General features: G+C 40.2%; 1 protein-coding gene across 2 annotated transcripts in view; it reads left to right on the forward strand.

Moving 5' to 3' along the window:
- Positions 1 to 22,509, forward strand: part of ZBED1 (zinc finger BED-type containing 1) — a 124,032-nt gene that overhangs the window by 53,557 nt on the left and 47,966 nt on the right. Inside the window, exons 2-3 of one of the 2 annotated variants that reach the window (XM_083437804.1) lie at positions 2,574 to 2,681; positions 8,842 to 8,910. In XM_083437804.1, the coding sequence (XP_083293930.1) occupies positions 2,574 to 2,681; positions 8,842 to 8,910 (177 nt within the window). The remainder of the gene's footprint in view (positions 1 to 2,573; positions 2,682 to 8,841; positions 8,911 to 22,509) is intronic. The other variant, XM_083437805.1, reaches the window with a different exon arrangement.

Here is a 22,509-nt window from a genome sequence, read left to right on the forward strand (position 1 = left end):
ATGTATGTTGGTCTTTTTTTTCTTTTAACATGTTGGCCAGTTTTTCCCATGTGTGCATGAAGCTTGTGTGTGTGTGTGTGTATTCTTTACAAAACTATAAAAATGCTTACAATGATCAGTAACCCAAACATAATGGACTTATTGCTTCTTATATTGCCAGATCATTCTGCAATGCAAAGTAAATAAAAATTGACTGTTTTATGGAGTGAAGCTTGCTTATAGAATGTGTAGTGAGGCCTATTATTGTGATGCTTTTATGGCGTTATTGTGTAATTCCAGGCTAATGAAAAAGAGAGAAGCAAAATTGTGCATGTGTATGTACGTACTGTACAGTGCTTAAATAGGATATTCATTTCTAAATCAATATTAACCTTCCAAAACTTAGAAAATATTTTAAATTATTTATGTTTTATTTATTAGTTTGTAAACTTTTTATACTGCCTTTTCTCCGCAGAGCTCAAAGCAATGTAGATGGCAGTTACCTTATATTATTAGCATAACAATACTGTGAGGAAAGTTAAGCCATTCAGTTAGATTCATGGTTTACAGTACTTAGAATGTGAACCTTGGTTTTGCACATTTACACCCAGCTTTGCGTGGACAGGTGGAGTCCCCCAGCCCCAGGTGACCCCCCAAGCAGAATAATGACTCAAGACAACGTGCTATGGGATTAAAATTGGCCATAAGATTCACCTTCTGTTGTGTGGGCAGGGCGGTCCCTCTCCTGGCCGATCCCCTGGCAATGTCTCCCCAGACGGGATTGGGCGATTGGCTGAGGTAGGCAGAGACCTCCAGGTATCCAGCCTGGGGAGGGCGAAGCCAGCCTGTACTACCGGGCGCGCACTGGGATCTGGGGGCTGCGCACGACCACACAAAAGGTGCCCCTTATTTGATGTGGTCATTCCAGCTGGTACTCATTAGGGCTTCTTTATATTGTCGACCAATGTTGCCAACAAATTTTGAAGTGGTTTCAGCCCTATGCTTAAAGGACAAAGGGTGTGACCCTTCTAATTCTTCTGGACCTCTCACTGGTCTTTGATACTACCGGCCATGGTATCTTGGCCCTAGGCTGTTTTTGCTATGAGGTCCCTCTTGTCCCCCTTTCTTTCCAACAGCTACATGAAGCTACTTTGAGGGGTGTCAAATGTATCCCAGTCTTTCCCTACTTTACCTTTTTTATATATATATCTGAGTTAAGTGATGTGTCAAAAGTGCTGAAATTGGCAGTGGAATGGATGAAGGACAATAAACTGAAATACAACCCTGAAGAGGAAGACACTGAGTGTAGGCGGTTCATCTACTAGAGGAGACAGTGTTCTTCCTGTTCTGGATGGGATTGCACTCCTCTCCAGGGATCAGTGTTATGTCTAGATCCAGATTTGTCACTTGAGATCCCTGTGAAAGAATGCCTTTCCTCAGCTAAGGCTGGTGTGTCAGGTACAACTTGTCCTAGACTGGGATAAGCTTTGCTAGCCTTCAGATGCTGAGTACTGTAATGTGGCGTTGCCTCTGAAGCTGCAGCTATTTCAAAATAAAGCCGTATTTTCAAGCACATGTGCTTGGACATTACCTTTAAAAGCCTGACATGATTTGGGGCTTGAATACTGAAGGATCACTTCCCTTCTCAAAGATGAAGGTGGTTATATATTGAGGACACTTCTAGTGGTCCTCCACAGAGGAGCAGTGAGTGGCAAACAGAAAAAATGGCCTCCTCAATAGTGGCACCTTAGTTATGGAATTATCTTCTTAGGTAGCCTTGGTTTGGGACTACATTAATTTCTTAGCATCAGGTACATGTACAAATTAGATGGGCTTAATATATTCATCAGCATACAATTTCCCCATTTTTATAAGTTTTAGTATGTATGATTTTCTTTTGGATTTCTTTTGGCACACATCACCTTTATGAATGTATTGTAATGGTAAAAAGGTAAAGGTACCCCTGCCCGTACGGGCCAGTCTTGCCAGACTCTAGGGTTGTGCGCTCATCTCACTCTATAGGCCGGGAGCCAGCGCTGTCCGCAGACACTTCCAGGTCACGTGGCCAGCGTGACAAAGCCGCATCTGGCGAGCCAGTGCAGCACACGGAAATGCCATTTACCTTCCCGCTACGCCGTTTACCTTCCCGCTGTATTGTAATGAGTGATGCCTAAAATACAATAAAAATAATCTGTATATGAATCTTCCAGACTTTATAAGGTTTTTTTTTTTGAGCTGCTGCTTTTATTGTTTGTTTGTTTGTTTTTTTAGTTATTATTACAGCTGATTTTTCTGCCCTTGTATTTTTTATTGTGATTTCTTTGTAAAGTGCCCTGGAAACATGGATAAAACCACTGTCTTGTGTTTTTAATTTTATATAAGAGGAATATTTTTTTATGCGGTGGTTGGCTGCAGCAACTGTATGCTACTGGCGTTCTTCATTATGATCCATAAAATAATACCTTTGTAACTGCTGCGAGAACAATCGCCACATAACATGAAACGGCTGTAGCTGAATATTTTGTTACAATGAGTAATGTAAGCATTGTAGTAAAATAGATCTTAACCTGAATTACTTTTCTCTTTTCATGCAGTTTTTCCTCTTCAAAATGGGAATGTTGCCATAGTGACCGGAGGCACTAGAGGAATTGGTTACCATACTGTGAAGTATTTGGCAAGACTTGGCATGCACGTCATAATAGGTACTGTTGGTATTGCAATGATAAAAATATTTATTAACAATGTAATGTAATGTAATGTCATGTAATTTGATTTAATTATTAGTTACCTTTGCATCACATTATTTGCCCCAGGAGCTCTGAGTAGAATTGCAAGCCTAGCCATCACCCTCATATGTTGGTTCAGTTGAGAGATGATATTGATAACTCATAGTCTCTTCCATAGACATAAAGCAAAGTAAAATTTAGCACCAGCAGTAATGCATTGAAGTTATGGAACGTTGGTCAGGATCCTAGAGGGTAGCAACCAGTAGGGGTTACTTCTTATGCAAAACCGATTCTTTCAACACAGTTTGATTCTCCAGGTGCAAGGTTCTTGCGAGAGCTATTTGGAGAAAATAAATAACAACAATAATTGCTGTGCTTGTAGAAGGTGTTTTTGCAGGTTCTGAAGATATAGATCAGGCATAGGCAAACTCGGCCCTCCAGATGTTTTGGGGCTACAATTCCCATCACCCCGACCACTGTTCCTGTTAGCTAGGGATCATGGGAGTTGTAGTCCCAAAACATCTGGAGGGCTGAGTTTGCCTATGCCTGATATAGATGGAGTCGAAGTGAGTTCCGCTGTTAAAGTAAACGGCACCTTGTGTTCCCTGGTCATTATGGAACAAACAATAAAATTAATGCTATTGTTAATGAAGTTGGTTAAATTGGCCTGTAAACTTGCATTTCACTCTGAATGGCCTTATTTTAGTTCCTTAAAATGTGCCAGTTTGTGTATTTGAAGAAATGGCTGGCCTGACTCCCATGTCTGTTTGGGTTACCTTGTCAGTAGTTAGAAAAATTTCAGTCTGTGACTTGGGTAAACAAAATGTCTCTTCTTTACTTTCTAGGCAGCATTAGGCTTGACAGCCTGTATCATCTGATAGACAATGCACTGCTTTACATGTCTTCTAAATGTTCTAATATAACTGTCCCTGCTGTGACTGCACTTCAGGAGATAAAATGTTATTTTTATTACCTTTTCCCTAGCTATGTAACACAGTAAGACTAGAAAGAGTTTGGCATTTCATCTGCACAGGGAGATCCTATGTGACTATGATAAAATATACTTGCCAAGGCTTCGTGCTACAAATAATTATAGGCACACATCTATACTCCCTCTGTTACATAAATAGCAGAGAAGGAATATGGAAAGTTTTCCACCATAATTCTTATCACCAATGAAAAATTAGTATCTGGCAAAATAAACAGTTGTTTATGTTTTACCAAGAGAGCATGTTCATAGAAATAATGATTTTGAGATACTGATAACAAATCATCCTGGAAAGTACACTGAGAAAAAGGAAGACCTTTGGCTGGGTTTCCCTGCACAGATACAGTTTTGCATAGCTGAGGTTCAGATCATGGAAGATGCTACAGTGAGCAGCATTCTGAGTTTCTTGTATGAATTTCAGAATGAAAACAGGGCTCTTAGCTGCCATCCATTGCTTTTTACCAGCTGATTGCTTTGAGTAAACCTCTTTACCTTGTCATTTTAGTGTTGATTTATATGTTCAACATTATTTACATTTAGCTTTTATTGTAAAGTGAGTGTTTAATCTCAGCAATTTATGAGCCTTTGAATTGCAATTTCTTTTTGCATCCCTTCACATATACCCTCCATATCAATATTTTCATCCACCACATTTGCAGCAAGCCAACCTGTAACAAAAACGTTTGTTCTTTGGCCTTTCAGAATGGTTGGTTTTCTTCTGCTTCCTTATTTGTGGAGACATTGCTTATGGACAATCCTTACTACTTTATTTTTTAGCAATATCTGGGTGAAAACGAAAAGAATTAGTTGCAACCAGTTCTGTGTGCTCAACAGAACTCTGGGTTTGGTTTTATTTAATAGCAGCCACCTCCACCCCATGGCAAACTGCTTTTGGAATAGTGGGAACTAATTGGAATCCTGGTCTTGTCATGCAGCAAGTCCTAGCTGCTACAAAGAGCTGTGGATCTCTTGTTTACCAATAAGTATGACTGCTGAAGTTCTCCTGACCCCTGCTGCTTCCTGGTGTTAGGGAAGAGCCTGTTGCAAGGTTTTTCTTTTAACCAAGTTCCACAAGCTTATTTCAAACTTTGTTTAAGAGGAGAACCCAGGCTGGTATGAACCAAACTGCGCCAGTGTAGGGGGGGTGGGGAAAGGCTCATCATAGTCAAGGGAAACAAGGGAATTTAGTGGAGAGGGTACATTCACCTAAGATAGGGAGTTAAGGGAGTACCTGAGTCCACGGTCCATTCCTGATCTCTTATCTATTGTTAAGTGGCCAATAGCAGAATTTCTGAACTGAACTGCAGAAGCTGTGCAATTACACAGACTTAAATGCACAACAACAGCAGTAACTGAAGAAGCACCAAAACTTTCCCCTTGCAAACTGAAATATGCATGCTTGGTAAGCAGTTACTTAATGTGTCTTTTCTTCTCTTGAAATCTGTGGATATATAACACTGGGCAACAATTTTTTACTTTTTGAACGTTGTCTAGATTTCTACAACTGATTTAGGGTATTTTTGCACTGCTGAATCAGGAAATGGCATCCGTTTCTCTCCATCAGGTCAGGTTTACTGTAAACTGAATGGTGGGCATTGATAAAGGTAAGAACACGTAAATTGCATGTTACTTCACCATTTTTCAAACTTCAAGGCTTGAACTTCCGTTTCTTTGAACTCTTGGAATGCTCAGCGGCAGGGAGGTCTCTCTTCAGAGTCCAACAGTAGTCAGCCATCATGACTGCGTCCCAGCGACCCTGATACCTGGTCTCCATCTCTTTCATGTCCTGATGGAATCTCTCCCCCTGCTCATCACTCATTGAACCCAGGTTCTCAGGAAACCGGTCCATATGTGAAAATAGGTAGTGCATCTTGACGCTCATGTTGCAGCCCAGGTTTTTGAAAGCAGTCAGCATGTTGTTGACAAGTTCTGCATAGTTTATGGCCTTATTGTTGCCAAGAAAGTTCTTCACTACCAGAACAAATGCCTTCCACGCTTCCAGTTCCACTTCGTTCATTGACTTTCCAAACTCTGGATCTCTGATGAGCTGACAGATCTGAGGACCATCAAAGATGCCAGCTTTCAACTTCCCCATGGTCAATCCTGGAAAAGCCTGGCACAAGTAAGTGAAGCAGTCACCATCCTTGTCCAGAGCCTTGGTGAACTGCTTGATTAAGCCGAGCTTGATGTGCAGTGGTGGGAAGAGTATTCTGTCTCTGTCCACCAGAGGGTCGTTGATGACGTTCCTTTCTTTGCAAGGCACCAGTTCCTCCCGCACAGGCCAGTCCTTCTTCGTGTAATGCTGAGCACGGTCCCTACTATCCCACATGCACAGAAAACATGGGTACTTGGTGAAGCCAGACTGTTGTCCCAACAAAAAGTTCACCATCTTCAGGTCAACACAAAGAAACCACTTATGCTGATCATAACCAATTTTCTCCAGCACATACTTCACCACTTCATAGTTCTCCTTCAGTGTATTCGAGTGAGCCAGGGGTATAGAGGCAAACTGGTTGCCATTGTGTAGCACAACACATTTCAGTGATCGCTTTCTGCTCTCAATGAACAGTCTCCAATCTTTGGGTTCATACTGTGGCACTCCAAGCCCCATTAACTTAGTTTTGATCCCCCAACTTTATGCTTTGCCGCACCAATTTATGGAAGATTTCGAGGTTTTATGACTTCAAACTGATCCCTTTTCGACATAATCACCCAGAACTATCGGACCTGAATACTCCTTGTCATTAAAATAATCATTTCCAATCAAAACAATTATTTGACATGGCATTTTACCCCCACCAACTTCTTCTAAAATGCTCCATGTGAACAAAAACGTAAAAAAATGACATGTGGCCATGGCTCAAAAACTTGACCTGATTGAGCAAAACCAATGTGATTTTTGGATTCAGCGCATCAGATTCGTCCTAAATCAACTGAAAAAATGCAGACAACAAATTTGTTGTTGACCAGTGTAATCTACCACCCCCTTTATGAGAGGCAATGTTACTCTGCTTGGAGTGTAGAAAGACTCCAAAACAAATTAAAACAAAAATAACAGAGTAAGAAAATACAACAAAATTTCTAGAAGATGTGTTTAGAAATATTATTCATCTGGAACTGCATCCATATGGAAGTGCTCGGGTTTTCTTAAAATAATGAATATGCAGCATGAAATATGTTAATATGCAATATGTTGTCCAGATGAAATTAATATTATCAGGACTTAGACAAGACTCTGGAGGCTCTTAATAAGCCTGCTTGCTGTACCGCAGCTGATGGATGAGGAAGAAGATGAGATGAAATTCTTGCAGGGATTATCATAGAAGCTTCCTTCCCCCCCCAGCATAGCTACATCCAGTACTATGGCACACATTGGATTTTAATTCCCTGCTGTAGAAAATCACTTAGGCTGAAGAAGTGAGGAGATTTGATCTCATGCCCATAGCTTCGTTCAATGAGAACTCCATGGATATGGCAGTTTTACTGGAGGGTTTCTTTGTTGACACTGCATCTATTTTTAGGGATTAGGATCAAACTGAATGTTTGCGCTGTGTAACCCCAAGATTATTTCTATAGTGAAAACAAATACTGTTAAGAGTTATTTTCCCTCTTTCTTTTGTTTAACTTCCTTCCTTCCTGCCGCCCCACCCCACTCCACTGTTAAATAAAAAGAGATCAGCCAGGGAGTGCTGATATAATTGAAAAGCTGATTTAATAGATGCAGAGTCAATTGCAGACCAGTGTTCATGTCAGGAGTTTGCAGACAAAAATTGCTGTCTGTGTCTATAACTTTTAAATCTTATAAAGACTGCCCGTTTGAAATGGTTACATAAGATTTTATTTAGGAAGTGTGTGTGTATGTGTGGATTGCATAGGAGAAAGAAAGCTATTGTGAATGCTAGACAATTAACCCATTACAAACTACTTTCAGAAAAAGCACAAGGAAAATGAATGTGTGTGTGATCTTTTTGGTCAGCTTTACATTTACCTATAGGCATTGTTGCACAGTGATCAGGACCTAAGGGATATTCCATAAAATCTGTGGCAAGTAAAGAATGATTGTTATGAAAGTGGAGAGACTGTGGTGTTATTAACTAGCTTAGAATAGTTCAAATTAATTTTGAAGGTTTGGCTATAGGCTTTTGTTTTGGGTTTGACATGAAATATAGAATTTGTCCTAAAAATTCAACCTGAACATTCGTTTTGATAGCTCACCCTTCAGTGCAGATATTTCATTACAACATTTTCCTGTTCTGCTAATGGTTGTAGGGACCAGCTTGACATTCAAAACTGAAATGTAGAGTTGTATCCAGAATTTATGCCAAATAATCTTTCCATATTTCTCCACACCTCTGCCGTCAAGGAAAATAGGACATATATTACTGTTCTTTCTATTTCCTCCACTCCCCAGCTTGAAAATGAATGTAAAAGTTGATCATGTATTTGAACATCAGTGTATTCTGCCTTTCACTGCATTCCCTGCCCTCACCTCATTAAAATGGATCAGAGGCTAAGCTACTTCAAATACACAAATGTGCCATAAATTTACAAACCAAGTTTCAGTCCTTAAGTGAGAGAAAACGCATCACATTTCTCCCTTTCTGTCTGTCATAGCTTAATTGAAAATAGATGTGCAGTTGGGCTGATATCTCATCTGAAACATGTATTTATCTTCTGAACGTGTACCAAATTTTATTCCAGGATCTCAGTGTTCAAGGGAGATGCTGTGTTTTTAAGCCAATACTGAATGGGCAATTAAGCTTTTCTCTAAGGTAAAGGTACCCCTGCCTGTACGGGCCAGTCTTGACAGACTCTAGGGTTGTGCACCCATCTCACTCAAGAGGCCGGGGGCCAGCGCTGTCCGGAGAAACTTCTGGGTCACGTGGCCAGCGTGACATCGCTGCTCTGGCGAGCCAGAGCCGCACACGGAAGCTTTTCTCTACTAAGACCTTATTTCACTCAGCCAGTAACAGAATTCTTTCTTCTATTTATTGTAACTCTCCCCTCCCCTTCTCTGCTTCCTTTGCTTAAACTTTTAAGAATTTTAGGTGTATATTTTTCTTTTTTCAGGATTTATTATTGCGCTTTAAGTCTGCAATACTGACAGTTTTTCACAGTTATTTTTCCCCTATCTTGATTTTATAACAGCTGGAAACAAGGAAAAAGAAGGCCAAGAAACTGTGATGAAAATAAAAGAAGAAGCTTTAAATGCAAAAGGTACTTCTATATGCCTTTCCAATCAAAATTAAAAGATCAAACCTCTTCAGCAATGTATTTTTCTCATGGGTACTTTTCAGTTCAAGGTACTGATTGTGTGGATTTTTAACAAACATGTATGTGACACTTGTCATTGAAGTGATCGATTAACCATGTATAGGGCAAGGTGATCTTGCAAGGAAACTGGTCACAAGCTGTTAAAGGCCTTAGATACTAATAGTTATGCCTTGTCAGGGCAGATCTAGATGTAAATAAATGATGGTTGTTCTGACTGGATAAGTGTAGTGACACGTTCTGCCTTTCTTCTTTCCCAAGATCTATGTGCCAGCGCCCCTTTAGAGCAGATCTTGCCCATCCATGAGGCAGGGTGAAGCAGCTCCCTCAGGTGGTGGAAGCACAAGAAGTGGTCCACCGCTTCTGATGCTGGCAAAATGCTCCCTCTCACCAACTTTCAGGGAGAGGGAGGCATTCCAGCATGCAATCTTGCTGCTCCCTGGTGTGGAGGAGATGAGTGCCAAGGCCTTGCAGAATGCCCCCCTCTTGACGAATTTTGATGGGGGGGGGGTGTTCTGGCAGCAGGGGCAGGCGGGGCATGGTGGGGGAGCAGGAGGTGGCACATTCCCATTTCGCCTCAAGTGGCGAAATGGGACAGGCTGCCCCTCATGAGAGCTTGCGCAGCCTTCTGATTCTCACCATAGCTGTTGTTGTTTCTAGCGACACTGAAGAAGGGAAAATGGGGCGCTTTTTTTTTCAGCTGGAACTCATTTCTGGCACCTCTCAGGTGGGCACCATTTGCCATTCTAAGAGAACAAGGGTGGCGTTCGTGGTGAGTTCCGGCACATTTTTTTCTTCAGAAATAGCACTGGGAAAATGCACACAGAGGCCACGTGAGAGATGATTAGGCAAGTGGGGAATTGCATGGTTCATTTGGGATATTTGCATAGATCAGTCATTGCTTTTTACTGCAAAAAGTGACACAGCCTGCAGACTGTAAATTAGAACAGTAGTGGGAATAGCACAGTTGATACATGTGTGTGTGTACGCAAAAACACAGTATTTGTTCATAATTAGAGTTTAACTTGGGAAACAAACCAGGGCAGATGGTTGAGAGTGGTTGTTGGCTTGCTTGCTTGCTTGTTTGTTTTAAGACCCAAAAGGGGGCATCAGCCTATGTGGCAAAGGGTATTGTTTGTGAGTAAGGCAGAGTTGACATTTAGCCTCCATTTTCTCGGAAGATGCTTTCAAACCACGAGAAGAGAATATTCCATATGTAATGCAATGAGCACAAATATTTCTACTGTAAGATAGCAGTTATGACAAGCCGAGAGGGAACAGAACATCAGTTTGACAGTAAGCAAACCCTGATAAGATTCTCGTGAAACCTTTTAAAATAACTTGTCTAGACAATTTTTTTTTAAAAAAAGTCTGTACCGTCTAAATTTATTTGCGTAGATAATTGGCAAAGGATTAAAAGAACTGTTAGGCTTTTTAAAAGTTAGTTTCCTGGTTTCAGGTAGTAGTGCAGAGCTGTGCAAAGATGCAGAGCTGTGCAAAGATGCTTGTGCCACCACATTCTCCCTTCCTTTATCTACAGCGTCTTCATTTTCTTAGTATGCTAAACAAACATCTGATGAACAGTGACATGATAGCCATGTAGAGGGCAAGAGTGCAGCCTTTCAGATGTCCTGTATTGTTTATTCTTTGACTGGTCAGCTCCTTCCAGGGCTGTGTATAACACTGCATGGTCCCACAGTGAGGCTAGTTGTTCTGTGGTTCCAGAAGACTCTCTTAACTAAAGCTACCAATGAGTAAGAGGAGCTGACACGTGCAAGCCAACATCCCCAGTGAATGAAGCCATGGGCAATGCAGTCTGTAGGACTTGTCTGAGAGGTGGCAGTTTCTGATGGCTGTAGATGCATAGCCAATAGTTAAGGTTGATGGAGGCCTCTGGTCTATAGCCATATAGACCAGTTTAGTCTTGGATATGGATCGTTGGCCCATGATCTTCTGCCACCAGAAGCTTGTTCAGGCAGTACACAGCCCAGAATACCATCACCATCACCATTATTATGCATTCATCTGTAGTGCTACAGTTCTCATAGAGTTGTATCCAGTGCTGCAATAGTAGAGTTTCACTTGTGCCAACAGTATTTTCTCTTCTTCTCTCCACACATGCCTAGAATAAGCTCCATAGTGCCCCCTGACCCACTGGAGCAGATTTGAGGGTCCGATGTGGGTTACAGAGGAGAAGAGGGGAAATTCTTGTTGCACAACATGAAGTCTACTAAGTGAACAGAGCAGCAGCATTGGTGCAACCCATAATTTTAACATTTTAATATTGTGAGACTTGTGCTAAAGTATAAAACTAAATACAAATCTAAAGCATGTTCCATGCCTTCTTTCCATATGGCAAAGGTTTGAAATGAAAACACACTTATTAAGGCATCGTACGTGGCAGACATTTGATTCACACGGACAAAGATTTCTATTGTGTCCTAGTTCTTTTCCCGTGGAAACAAAATGCATTGGGCACTTGTATACCTCCTGGACCACTTTATTTGCACAATTTTCCTGGAGCAACAGATCTCACCAGGAGTAACTTGCAACAAATATATATTGATTTAAGCTGGAGACTGCTTCCTTTGAGGAAGATGTATTTTTTTCAAACTATAATTAGGGTGTCTCGTAGTTTTCTCAAGAAGAACATTTTCATCAGTGCAAGATCAGAGGGAGAAAAGGAATTACATTCAGTGGTACCTCTAGTTGCAGACACGATCCATTCTGGGGTGCTGTTTGCACCCCAAAAAGTCCTCAACTAGAGCGGCGCTTCTGCGCACGCACAGAGCGCGATAGAGCGCTTCTGCGCATGTGTGAAGCGCGCAGAACGCTTCTGTGTGTGCACGCACAGCGAAACCTGGAAGTATACACTTCCGGGTTTGCTGCGTTCGCAAACCGCAACATGAACCTAACGCAACACAAGGTATGACTGTAGTGCTTATTTTGCAAGCCTGGCTTGTGCAGGCTACTGCTTCCTTCTTTTAACAGCTGTTTCAGTACAAGGTGAATGCAGAATTAGGTATTATGATAATGCTTACTTTATCAGTTATTAGGTATCTATATATGATATTCATTACACAACCTCCTTATCAAGATGCTTCCGATTAGCATGTCTTTATGCTTAATTTGCTACCTGAATTTTACATTTGTCTTCTTGGATCTAATTTTTGTAATTCTATTTTCAGACGGCGAAGTTCCCTTAGCAATCACTTATTCCAAGCACATCCATAATATAAGCAAGACTTTGAGTAGCATATAATATATATTCATTAATAATCTGTGTCTTGATAACCACCGAGACAAAAGCTGATTTCATGTAAAATGCATAAACCAGAAGAATCTGAATACCAGATGGAGTTGGTGTCTGAATGAGCATAGGTGGTTGCCATAGTAAATAGAAATGGTTTGGACTGGGAGACTGATACCACCCAGTAGTCTGTCATTTGAATGCCTACTACTGTTGAACAAGGGAGGAGCAAACAGAATACTATTGTGGATGGAGGACAGGCAAGCATCCCTGATCTTAAAAAAACAGCAACCCAATAATACAGAATTACATTTGGATTTTAACTGAGGGGATATATGGAAGGGTTGGGCTGTGTGGGTATTGATCTGGAATTAGTCGAGAGTTGGGAAGTGGAAGTCAGGTCTGAAGAGCAAACGGGATCAGAGGAGAAACCAGAAGGCTGGATTGGAGAACAGGTCAGAAGCAAAGACTTGCTGGACCTTGTTGCTCACTGAGACGGGAAGTTCTACCTTGCTGCCCAGGATGAGTCAACCTGTGTGGCACTAGTCTGAATATTGCAGTGCCTCTGCTCATCCAATAGGGCAGTGGTCAGCAGTCCTGATAGGAGAACCATTGGGTGGGGCATGCGCAATGACAAGCGACTACAGCTTCGTGATGATTCTTCTATGGAAGCAGCAAATGCATTTTTCTTCTGAACGCCAGTTGCTTGGGTGAAGACCTTGCTCCTTCACTGTTGACTTCCCAGAGGCATCAGGATTGCATGAAACTGGGTGCTTGACAAAAGAGGCTTTTAGCCTGAGCCAGCAGAGCTGCTCTTAATGCTATGTAGGTTACTGCCATACATATGAGGAGAAGGTAATCAGAGCAGACCTGGAGAACTAGGCATGTCCCAGTTTTTGCTTAGCTTGCAGCAAAAGCAAGCTCCTTCAGGTCATCATCCAGGTTGGAGCAGGGCTTTGTAGCAATGTCACCTGGAATGGCAGTGTGACAATAACTCCAAAACTACCATTGTGACTACAACATCTCATTGCAGGGTTATAAATACACTGGCCAGGGGCTTTGGATTCCAACATGCTCCTTCACCACCACCACCACCACCACCACCACCACCACAACAACAACAACAACAGCAACAACAGCAACAACAACTTATTTATACCTCGCCCATCTGGCTGGGCTTCCCCAGCCATTGTATTTAAAATACAATAAAACATCAAAGATTAAAAATGTCCCTAAACACAGCTGCCTTCACCACTGTAGTGGTACCTCTGGTTACGAACTTAATTCATTCTGGAGGTCCGTTCTTAACCTGAAACTGTTCTTAACCTGAAGCACCACTTTAGCTAATAGGGCCTCCTCCTGCCGCCGTGCCACCGGCGTGCGATTTCTGCTCTCATCCTGAGGTAAAGTTCTTAACCCGAGGTACTACTTCTGGGTTAGCGGAGTCTGTAACCCAAAGTGTTTGTAACCCAAGGTGTTTGTAACCTATAGTACCACTGTAGTCTGTTTCTCCAGTTAGAGACTGTTGCAAGCTAGCATTTGGTGTTATATTAGCTTCACCCAAAGAACCCTAATAATCATAGCTGAGAATGGTGCTGAAAAATTCAAGTTAGAGATTCCTTCTCTGACCCACAGTTTCCTTGGTGGAGGGTGTGACTGTTAATCTACACTACCGTCTTAAATCAGTTTCCCCCCTCTGTGCCAGTATGTTAGTTCACATGATGCAATGACCGCCAGTCACTTAACTTTGTTTGCTTTCAGACAGTTATATATTCAGATTTTATTTTCTTCCTCTTAATAGCATCCGGTGTGTTAGATGCATTTTATAATCCAGAGTGACCAGGGCCAGATTTAGATTTGATGAGGCCCTAAGCTACTGAAAGTAATGGGGCCCTTTATACGTCCAGCTGCCCTTTGTCAACAACAAATTGTCACTGTTTTTTGTGTTGAATATATGCTATATGGTATTTTATGGACCTTACAGGTATCTAAAGCCATTTGCACATAACAAATAGGAGCCTACACAACACAAAACACTGTTGCTGTGTGTAGGTTTTATTTTATTTATTTTCTATCTTATATTTTGGAAATGTACATCCAGTTTTTTTCCCTTCAATTTTTTTGGGGGCCCCCAAGAGAGTGGGGCCCTAAGCTATAGCTTGTTTAGCTTATACATAAATCCAGCACTAAGAGTGACCTCGTAGTGGCTTACATGTGGCGCCAGAACAGTTTGTGGCAGTTGAAGATGATGCACAAAATGTGTGCTAGGTATTCAGTGAAATGCCACAGAGCCCCTCCCTGTCTTATATCTTCCCAGGAAAAGAAACAAAAACAAAATTAGATGGGGTCCTTTTGTGGATCTTAAGCTATGGTTTGGCTGAAGGAGGGATAGAAAGCAAACCAGAACAATTGAGAGTTGATAGTATGCATATTTATGAAAGAGAAATTCCGTTTCCCTGGCAGGCTAATTAATGTTAACTGTGGTTTAACTTTAATGAGCTTCATTACAACATTATTATAGAATTAATTATTATTTAATAACTGTTTATTGCAACAAGAAAGATAGGTTCTCATTGAGTGTTCTCATTTTCAAGTTTGATCGGTGACAGTTTTATTTTCTCCTTCCAGTCAATTCAGCTGAACTCCAGGGGAAGTAGGAGGAGGGATTTTTGTGACTATTGTAATTTTCTGTTTATAGAAGTTAGATTATCATTGTTCCCTCATTTACACATGTATGCTCATTGTATTATGTACCTGTTCTGGATATCAGTGTCTTGCTTGTACAGTACACAGCTTATGGAATTATTATTATTATTATCATTATCATTATCATTATTATTATTATTTCTCTCAAATCCTGGTTTCAAATCTTGGTTTAAGGCTAAGAAACCCTGGTTAAGGCTAGCAGGAAAAATCTGAGCTGAATAGGGTGCTTACACTGGCCTACTTGCCCATATTGCTGAGCCATGATTCCTCATCCTGGAAGTTTTATTTAGGTTTGGCATAAAATATGAAGTTCAATGAATTTATCATCAAAGTCTGTGTTTTTGATACTAGTAAATTCACATCATATTTCTGGACTTCCTTTTTCTCTTTACTTATACTTTTTTGGAGGGTAAGGTGAAACTTCTAGTATCTTGATGGCATATAATTTGCCCTGGGCTTTTCAAATAGTTATACTAGGGCATTTTGTTGTCTTGTAGTGTTGGTGACATTATCTGTCATGATTGCCTGCCTTGTTTCCCTTTCATAGCCAACATCCATGTCTGGTCCTTTATTTAGCTTTCTGTTTACTGCTGTGTTCTCTAGCAAAGATTACTATTGATTTTCACAGACCTTGGGAAAAGAGAGAGCTTTTCAGCGATTGTCACTTCAAGTGACACACACACACACACACACACACACACACACATATATCCTTCCAAACATTTAGGCTGACCTAGTTTTATTATTTCTTATTATTTATTTTGTTTATGAATTGCTTTCCATGAGGCATCTCTAAGCAATTTACAACAGAATTGCACATATATAAACACAATTGAAAACAGTTGCATATTAAAACAGTTATGAAAACAGTAAGTATAAAAACAGTTTAAAACTGCAAATGTTAGTATCTGAGTTCTTCATATTGGAACAAATGGATTTTCTTTTTCACCATGTCATTTATCATCAGTGGTGCTACCTGGATGCAGAAAAGGGAAAATGTCAAGCTTCAATAGTTCAAGTGCACATTGCAAGGAGGACCTTTTGATCGCAGCTGGTTATTGATTAATTCCATAAAACCCATGGCCCTTACTGTTCATATCCTAGGTAGGCATAGAACTTAAATGCATGGTTAACATTGAGTTATGCCCATAAAATTCCTAAAAAAGCTAAATGCCCCACTGATTTTGCAAGACCAGTCCTGATCACTTGCAGTTTTATGGGGTGGAGGTGCACTGTTGGATCACCACAATTATTTTGCTTTACACACACACACACACACACACACACACACACAGCTTTGACCCTAGGAAGATGTGTGATAGGTTTCCAAAGCTTTATTTTTTGTGAGTACTCTCCATAGAGCTCAAGATGATTAAAAAGGAACCCAGTGGCATTCATGTCCTATGCTTCAGTTCTGAACTCAGTGGGGATTCCACCCAAGTCAATTTATGATTAGGATACCAGATACAGAACATTCTGCCTGTCACATTTCTAAGTAACTCCATCTGCTTTGCAAACATTGAGATGATGTGCACTGAATTTTGATATCGTACTTTAAAGATCCACTTGGAGAGCAAGCTGGCTGATTTTTCTATGGGAAACATATGGTAATAGTAAGAAGGAATCTGTGCACACAACAGTTGCCTTGAACTTCACATGCACTGTGGGAATTTCAATGGGTAGTTATTGTGCCTGTTGAAATAATAAGAATTCATTTTTTTTATTTTAAAAAATGAACATATTGAACATATCAAAAAAATACAAAATATTGTATTTAAAATAATATATGTGAGCTTCATTCCAAGCAAGTTCTGATTCTGATTTTAAAAATGACAGTTATTGTGTGTACATAATTTCAGTTAAATATGTCGTCTGCACAATCTAGCAAAAATTTTCACAACAAAAGCCTGCTGGAAGAATGGAATGGAACTTCACGACTAAATGAATACTATGAATGTGATAGGAGGGTGTGGTATACATTTCCCTAAACAAAAATATATTATTTTCCAACTTCTATTGAATTCAGGTCTAGCCTTTGGTAGATAGTGGTTTTTGTGAGCAAAAGAGCAGTCTTACCTTACTGCAGATAGGTCATAAAACCAGCAATATCCAGATTCCAAGTGGAATCTGCTATGATCAGTCTAGAACCAATTCGTTTTTCTCCAAAGCTCCATGCATTGCTCTTTTAATGGGACAGTGCTTGGGATGTTCAAGCCATATTTTTTCCTTGCTAGTTGGAGACGAAGGCAAGCCTAGGAAGAATCCATACCAGCCATTTATGCTTTAATCAGCATCAGACTTGCACAGTTTGTATGCTGACAGGGTGCTTGCCTAACCTTTAGGAGAGACTCTAGAGAGCTCAATGAGAGGATTGTGGCAGTAAGGACCGAAGGAGCTGAAATAAAAATTAACCCAGAATAGAACTGATGTGCATCAGGGGGTGCTGAATCAATATTCTAAGACCCAGATCCTAAATATCTATGCCACTGGATTGAAAAAGAGAGAGAGAGCTTTGCAATATAAATAATCACGAAGGAGGAGTAGAAGAAATAATTTGGGCTGTTTAAGGTCCCTGAACACATGGAGGACAAGAATATTGTTCAGGGACATTTCTTTCTTTCTCTCTCCCCACCCACTAGCTGACAGATATTTATTTACTGAATACTGCTCAGGGAAATTTACTTCTCTCTCCCTCTCCACCCACTAGCTGACAAATATTTATTTCCTGGACGCTGAGCTTATCTGCAGAACTCTACAAGCTTAAGGCAAAAAGTGTCAGAATCTGGGAGCTATTGATATCCTTCTCAACTTCAGAATCAAATAAAATTTTCTGGATAAAGCTCATATGATATGGAAAACTCATGGATGTGGATAGGGATGCAAAGAGTGTGTTGGACCACGTCACTATTTTGAAGTTGCAAAATCCCTGTCTGCTGTGAAGTGTTTTCATGCTCCTGAAGTCATTGACCATTGCCAGATCATTCCTGAAATACAGGGTGAGTCTTTTAAAAGAGGCCCTGTGGAACATGTGTACTCTGTATCCACGGGGCCTCTTTTAAAGGACTCACCCTGTATTTCACATATGTTAAATTCTTTTGAGTTCGGTGGAATTCTCACAGCAGTTTAGATTATATACCTCGGGTTAAGAACTTAATTCGTTTTGGAGGTCCGTTCTTAACCTGAAACTGTTCTTAACCTGAGGTACCACTTTAGCTAATGGGGCCTCCTGCTGCCACCGTGCTGCCACCGCATGATTTCTGTTCTCATCCTGAAGCAAAGTTCTTAACCCAAGGTACTATATCTGGGTTAGTGGAGTCTGTAACCTGAAGCGTCTGTAACCTGAAGCTTCTGTAACCCGAGTTACCACTGTATCACCTAGTTGACTTGCACAATCTCTGTTTATTGTTGTAGAGATCCAGGTTCCTTCTGTCTGCCTCTTTCTGGGCTTCCTACCTATCTAGTTCCTAGGATCAGATCAACCTAATTCTCAAACTTTAAAAGACTATTTGTTTGTTTATTATTATCATAATTAATAACAACAACTACATTTTCAAAGGACTTCCACATGTTTAAAGAACTTTGCATGCATTATCTAGTTGTAATCCTTACAATGACCCTGCATGTCATGTCATGTCATGTCATTATTTATTTTATTATATTTCTCCTCTTATGGGGCACTGAGAGCGTGAATTTGATATCTAACAAAATTTGATATCTAACAAACTAAATGAACCACATATGGTTCTGCTTATAGCTTTTCCATTTTATTTTTGCGGCCAAAAGTATCTGTGTTTTAATGCATAAAATCTGAGGTTGCATTCAGGCCATCACATCACACCATGCTTCTCTTTCTTTTTCTGACATGTTTGTCATCGAGCCCAGATGCCAAGTTACAGTAGCAGCTGGCTCCATGGAGATCCCTAAGGCTACAGCTGTATGAAGTTCTCCTGGTTATACTGTGGGCCAGATCACGAAGATGAATAGTGAAATGCTTTGTCTCAGCAGTCCTGCCCTCTAAAAATCCCTGTTTTTCATTTTCCTTCCCTGAGGTTGAGACCCCAGATCCTCAGTTAGTGCTTTGTGGGCAAAGGGAGATGTACCGCCATCTGTTGTGGTTATGCTTAGTGACAAAGGGGTTTTGGGGAATGGTACACAGTGAGTTTTCTAAAATATTTTAGGAATAAATAGAATATACAGCACAATTGTCTCTCTTATCCATATGTGAGGGAGAAAATAAGAGCGTCAAAATGAACAATCGTTACAGCATTTCCTAGTGATAACGAGGCGGAGAGACACTCAAAAGTGTCCAGGAATGACCTGTGGTATAAAATATTTGGCAAATTGCTATTGTAGAAAATATAACCCGAGAGAGGGGTTTTGAGGGGTATTGAAAAGTCAGAAACATTCTGTGATACATGGTGGGACATAATTTTATAAGCTATTGATGTAGGACTGAAGAACATCTTGTTAGTAGTATCACTACAATTATTGCCTTCAACATCACAAGTCTAGTTGTTTGTACCTTTTATGGTCAACCCAGAAATAGTACCTCTGGTTAAGAACTTTGCTTCAGGATGAGAACAGACATCACGTGGCACGGCGGCACGGCAGCAGCGGGAGGTCCCATTAGCTAACGTGGTGCTTCAGGTTAAGAATAGCTTCAGGTTAAGAACAGACCTCCAGAACGAATTAACTACGTAACCAGAGGTACCACTGTACTCCTGAATATTCAGACTGTTATGGGACTCCCTTGGAAGTTAGATAAAAAATATACTGAATTTCTATAGGGGGAAAAAATACTTCATTGGCCACTAGTGACTTCTAATATTGGGAGAGGGGAGATTGGGAAGATAGTTTCTTTTTTTCTGTTGTGCTTGTTGTTACACAGCATTAGAACGAACGACTCTCAGTGTTCAGTGAATGGTCTGAGAACACTCAGTGCAGTTATCATGTTGAAGCTCAATGTGGCTCTCATCAGTGCTTAGCTTAGTGGCTACTGAGAAGCTTATGCGAGCCACTCTAACATTTATTTTAATAACAGCAGTAAAACAACCCATAAATATAATGGGTGGGATTGAACATTTTGCTAAGATGACCATTCCATCAGTGCATGCATGATAGAACTATCTCCTTCCCTGATATGTTGTTCTGGGGGTTTTCTTCTAACCCCCAATAGCCATACAGGAGGAGGAGGAGAGGGAAAACTACACTGACCTAGTAGGACTCCTTGTGCTGTCTCCTGCTAGCACAACTATTTAGTTGAATCCAACCCAATACCTTCTTTTGCCGGAATGGGTTTTCTTTCACAATCTGTTCTTGATTATTTTGCCCTTTTCTGACTCCTAATGATGCAACAAACTTTTATTGTTCTCTATTTAGTCTCCCCCCCCCCCCATTTGATAGAGTTAAGTATAAAGGTGAAATAAGAATTTCAGTTCTGATCTTCATATATTTCGACAGTTTTGATTTTCATTTGGAGGAGTATACGTGGAGCAGAAATACTCTCCATTCGTTGTGATTAAACTTGACAGAGCCTGTCCTCAAGTCATCAAATGCAGACCCACGTTTCCCAAGAGCATCTGACACTTGCAACCAGTTGGTTTCAGGGTTGTATAACTATTAGGCATTGTGAAAAGCTTTGCTTGATTTTTGTTTATTAAATAAGGCATCTCAACCCATTGTTGAACATAACATAACATATCATAACAACGTAACGTAACGTAACGTAACATAACATAACAACATAACATAAAACATAATAATATAATACAGTGGTACGTCAGGTTACATACGCTTCAGGTTACAGACTCCGCTAACCCAGAAATAGTGCTTCAGGTTAAGAACTTTGCTTCAGGATGAGAACAGAAATCGTGCTCTGGTGGTGCGGCGGCAGCAGGAGGCCCCATTAGCTAAAGTGGTGCTTCAGGTTAAGAACAGTTTCAGGTTAAGTACAGACCTCTGGAACGAATTGTACTTAACCCGAGGTACCACTGTACAGTATATGCAAGCAGCACTGTAAGCCATTGATCACTAGTCACTAGTGAAATCAAGTGTGGGGTGAACCATTTGGTTCTAGGAATACCTACCCAGTACAAACTTAAGTAGGCTTAATGCTTATTCACTGGTTCCACTAGATCAGGCTTCCTCAAACTCAGCCCTCCAGATGTTTTGAGACTACAATTCCCATCATCCCTTGTTGGACCGCATGTGACTTGGATATTCTGGCGCACAGACTGGACACAGGGAGGCAAACGCCAATTCAGGTTTCAAGCAGAGTTTATTTGGTTCGCATATGCAAAGCAAATGGTGCAGGGCAATTCGTTCGCAATCTGCACACCCCAGTCTGGGTGCGCCTACTTCTTATAGACTATACAAATGAACAGAGAGTGAAACTTTTACATTCTTATCCAATCAGACTCCAACATTCTGTGTTTCTCCTTTGGAAGGTTAACACTCCTTTGGAAGGTTTAAATTTTTAAAATTTAAATCAGATTTTTTAAAATTTAAATTGGATTTTTAAAATAAAATGCTTTGAGGGGGGGGAAAATCTTTCTAAAGATAGTTTTCTATTTACCGTAAGTTACATTATACAAAGGCTATTCATCAGGAATTAAGGATTTGCTTTAAGTTTTTCATGCATGCTAAAACTCAGTCTAAGGTATTGTTTTTTTAAAAAAATGTTTAACCACATCAGTTAGCAAACATGGATACATATGCTATAATGTTATTGTTTTACTTAAATAAATTGTTTAAATTGTTATTAAGGAAATGATTATTTTTCTCTTTCCAATAAAGTACAGCAGAAAAGTTGTCCAAATATAAACAGTTAACTTATTAAACCTCACAATAATTTCATAATTATCTGTCAATGTATTTCTAATAGTATAACCAAATCAGTAATTTTTGATATGAATGTAAAAAATACTCTGAAAATTTATTATACCAAAAATGAAACCTTCAGCTGGTTGTAAATATTAAGATTATACCAGCAAGAATGAGTCTTTTTGTAAAAAAAAAAAAAAAAGATTTAAATCAAGTCTTAGAGACTAGTGATTTAAATCGTGATTTAAAACAAATCCACCCTGCTCAAAACTGATTTTAAATTCCTGTTCAGCCTTGGGGATGTAGCCATCTTCTTTTGTTCCCATCTATAAGATGAAGCCAAGAATTAACTTATCCAATAACTTTGCTGTAAAGACTAACAATTTACAGATTTTAAAGATTGCTGTATGCGTGGGCTATAGTAATGCTGTATACATGGTGATTTTCATATAAGTACGTTACATTCTTGGTTAATGGCGATAGGAGTTTAGTGGTCTCAAGCTGTTTTATGCAAGTCTTTCTGTTTTGTACTCTGAACATTTCCTGATAATACCCCTCCAATATGGCTTTTCTCCAGCCACATTTGTAGTATGTTCTTAATACAGTTTACTAAACCTCTCACCAACGTAGCAGCGGCCTCTTCTCTGATGCATATAGTTCATTGATAACGCAATGAAGCTGGATCAATTTTGGTTGAGCAACAGATTCCTCCTGTCAGCCTTCATGGGGACTTCTTTCTCATTCTCACATGGCTGTTTTTGTGTCAC

The sequence above is a fragment of the Podarcis tiliguerta genome (genome assembly GCF_965153285.1).
Source record: "Podarcis tiliguerta genome assembly, chromosome: 4".
NCBI lineage: Eukaryota > Metazoa > Chordata > Lepidosauria > Squamata > Lacertidae > Podarcis > Podarcis tiliguerta.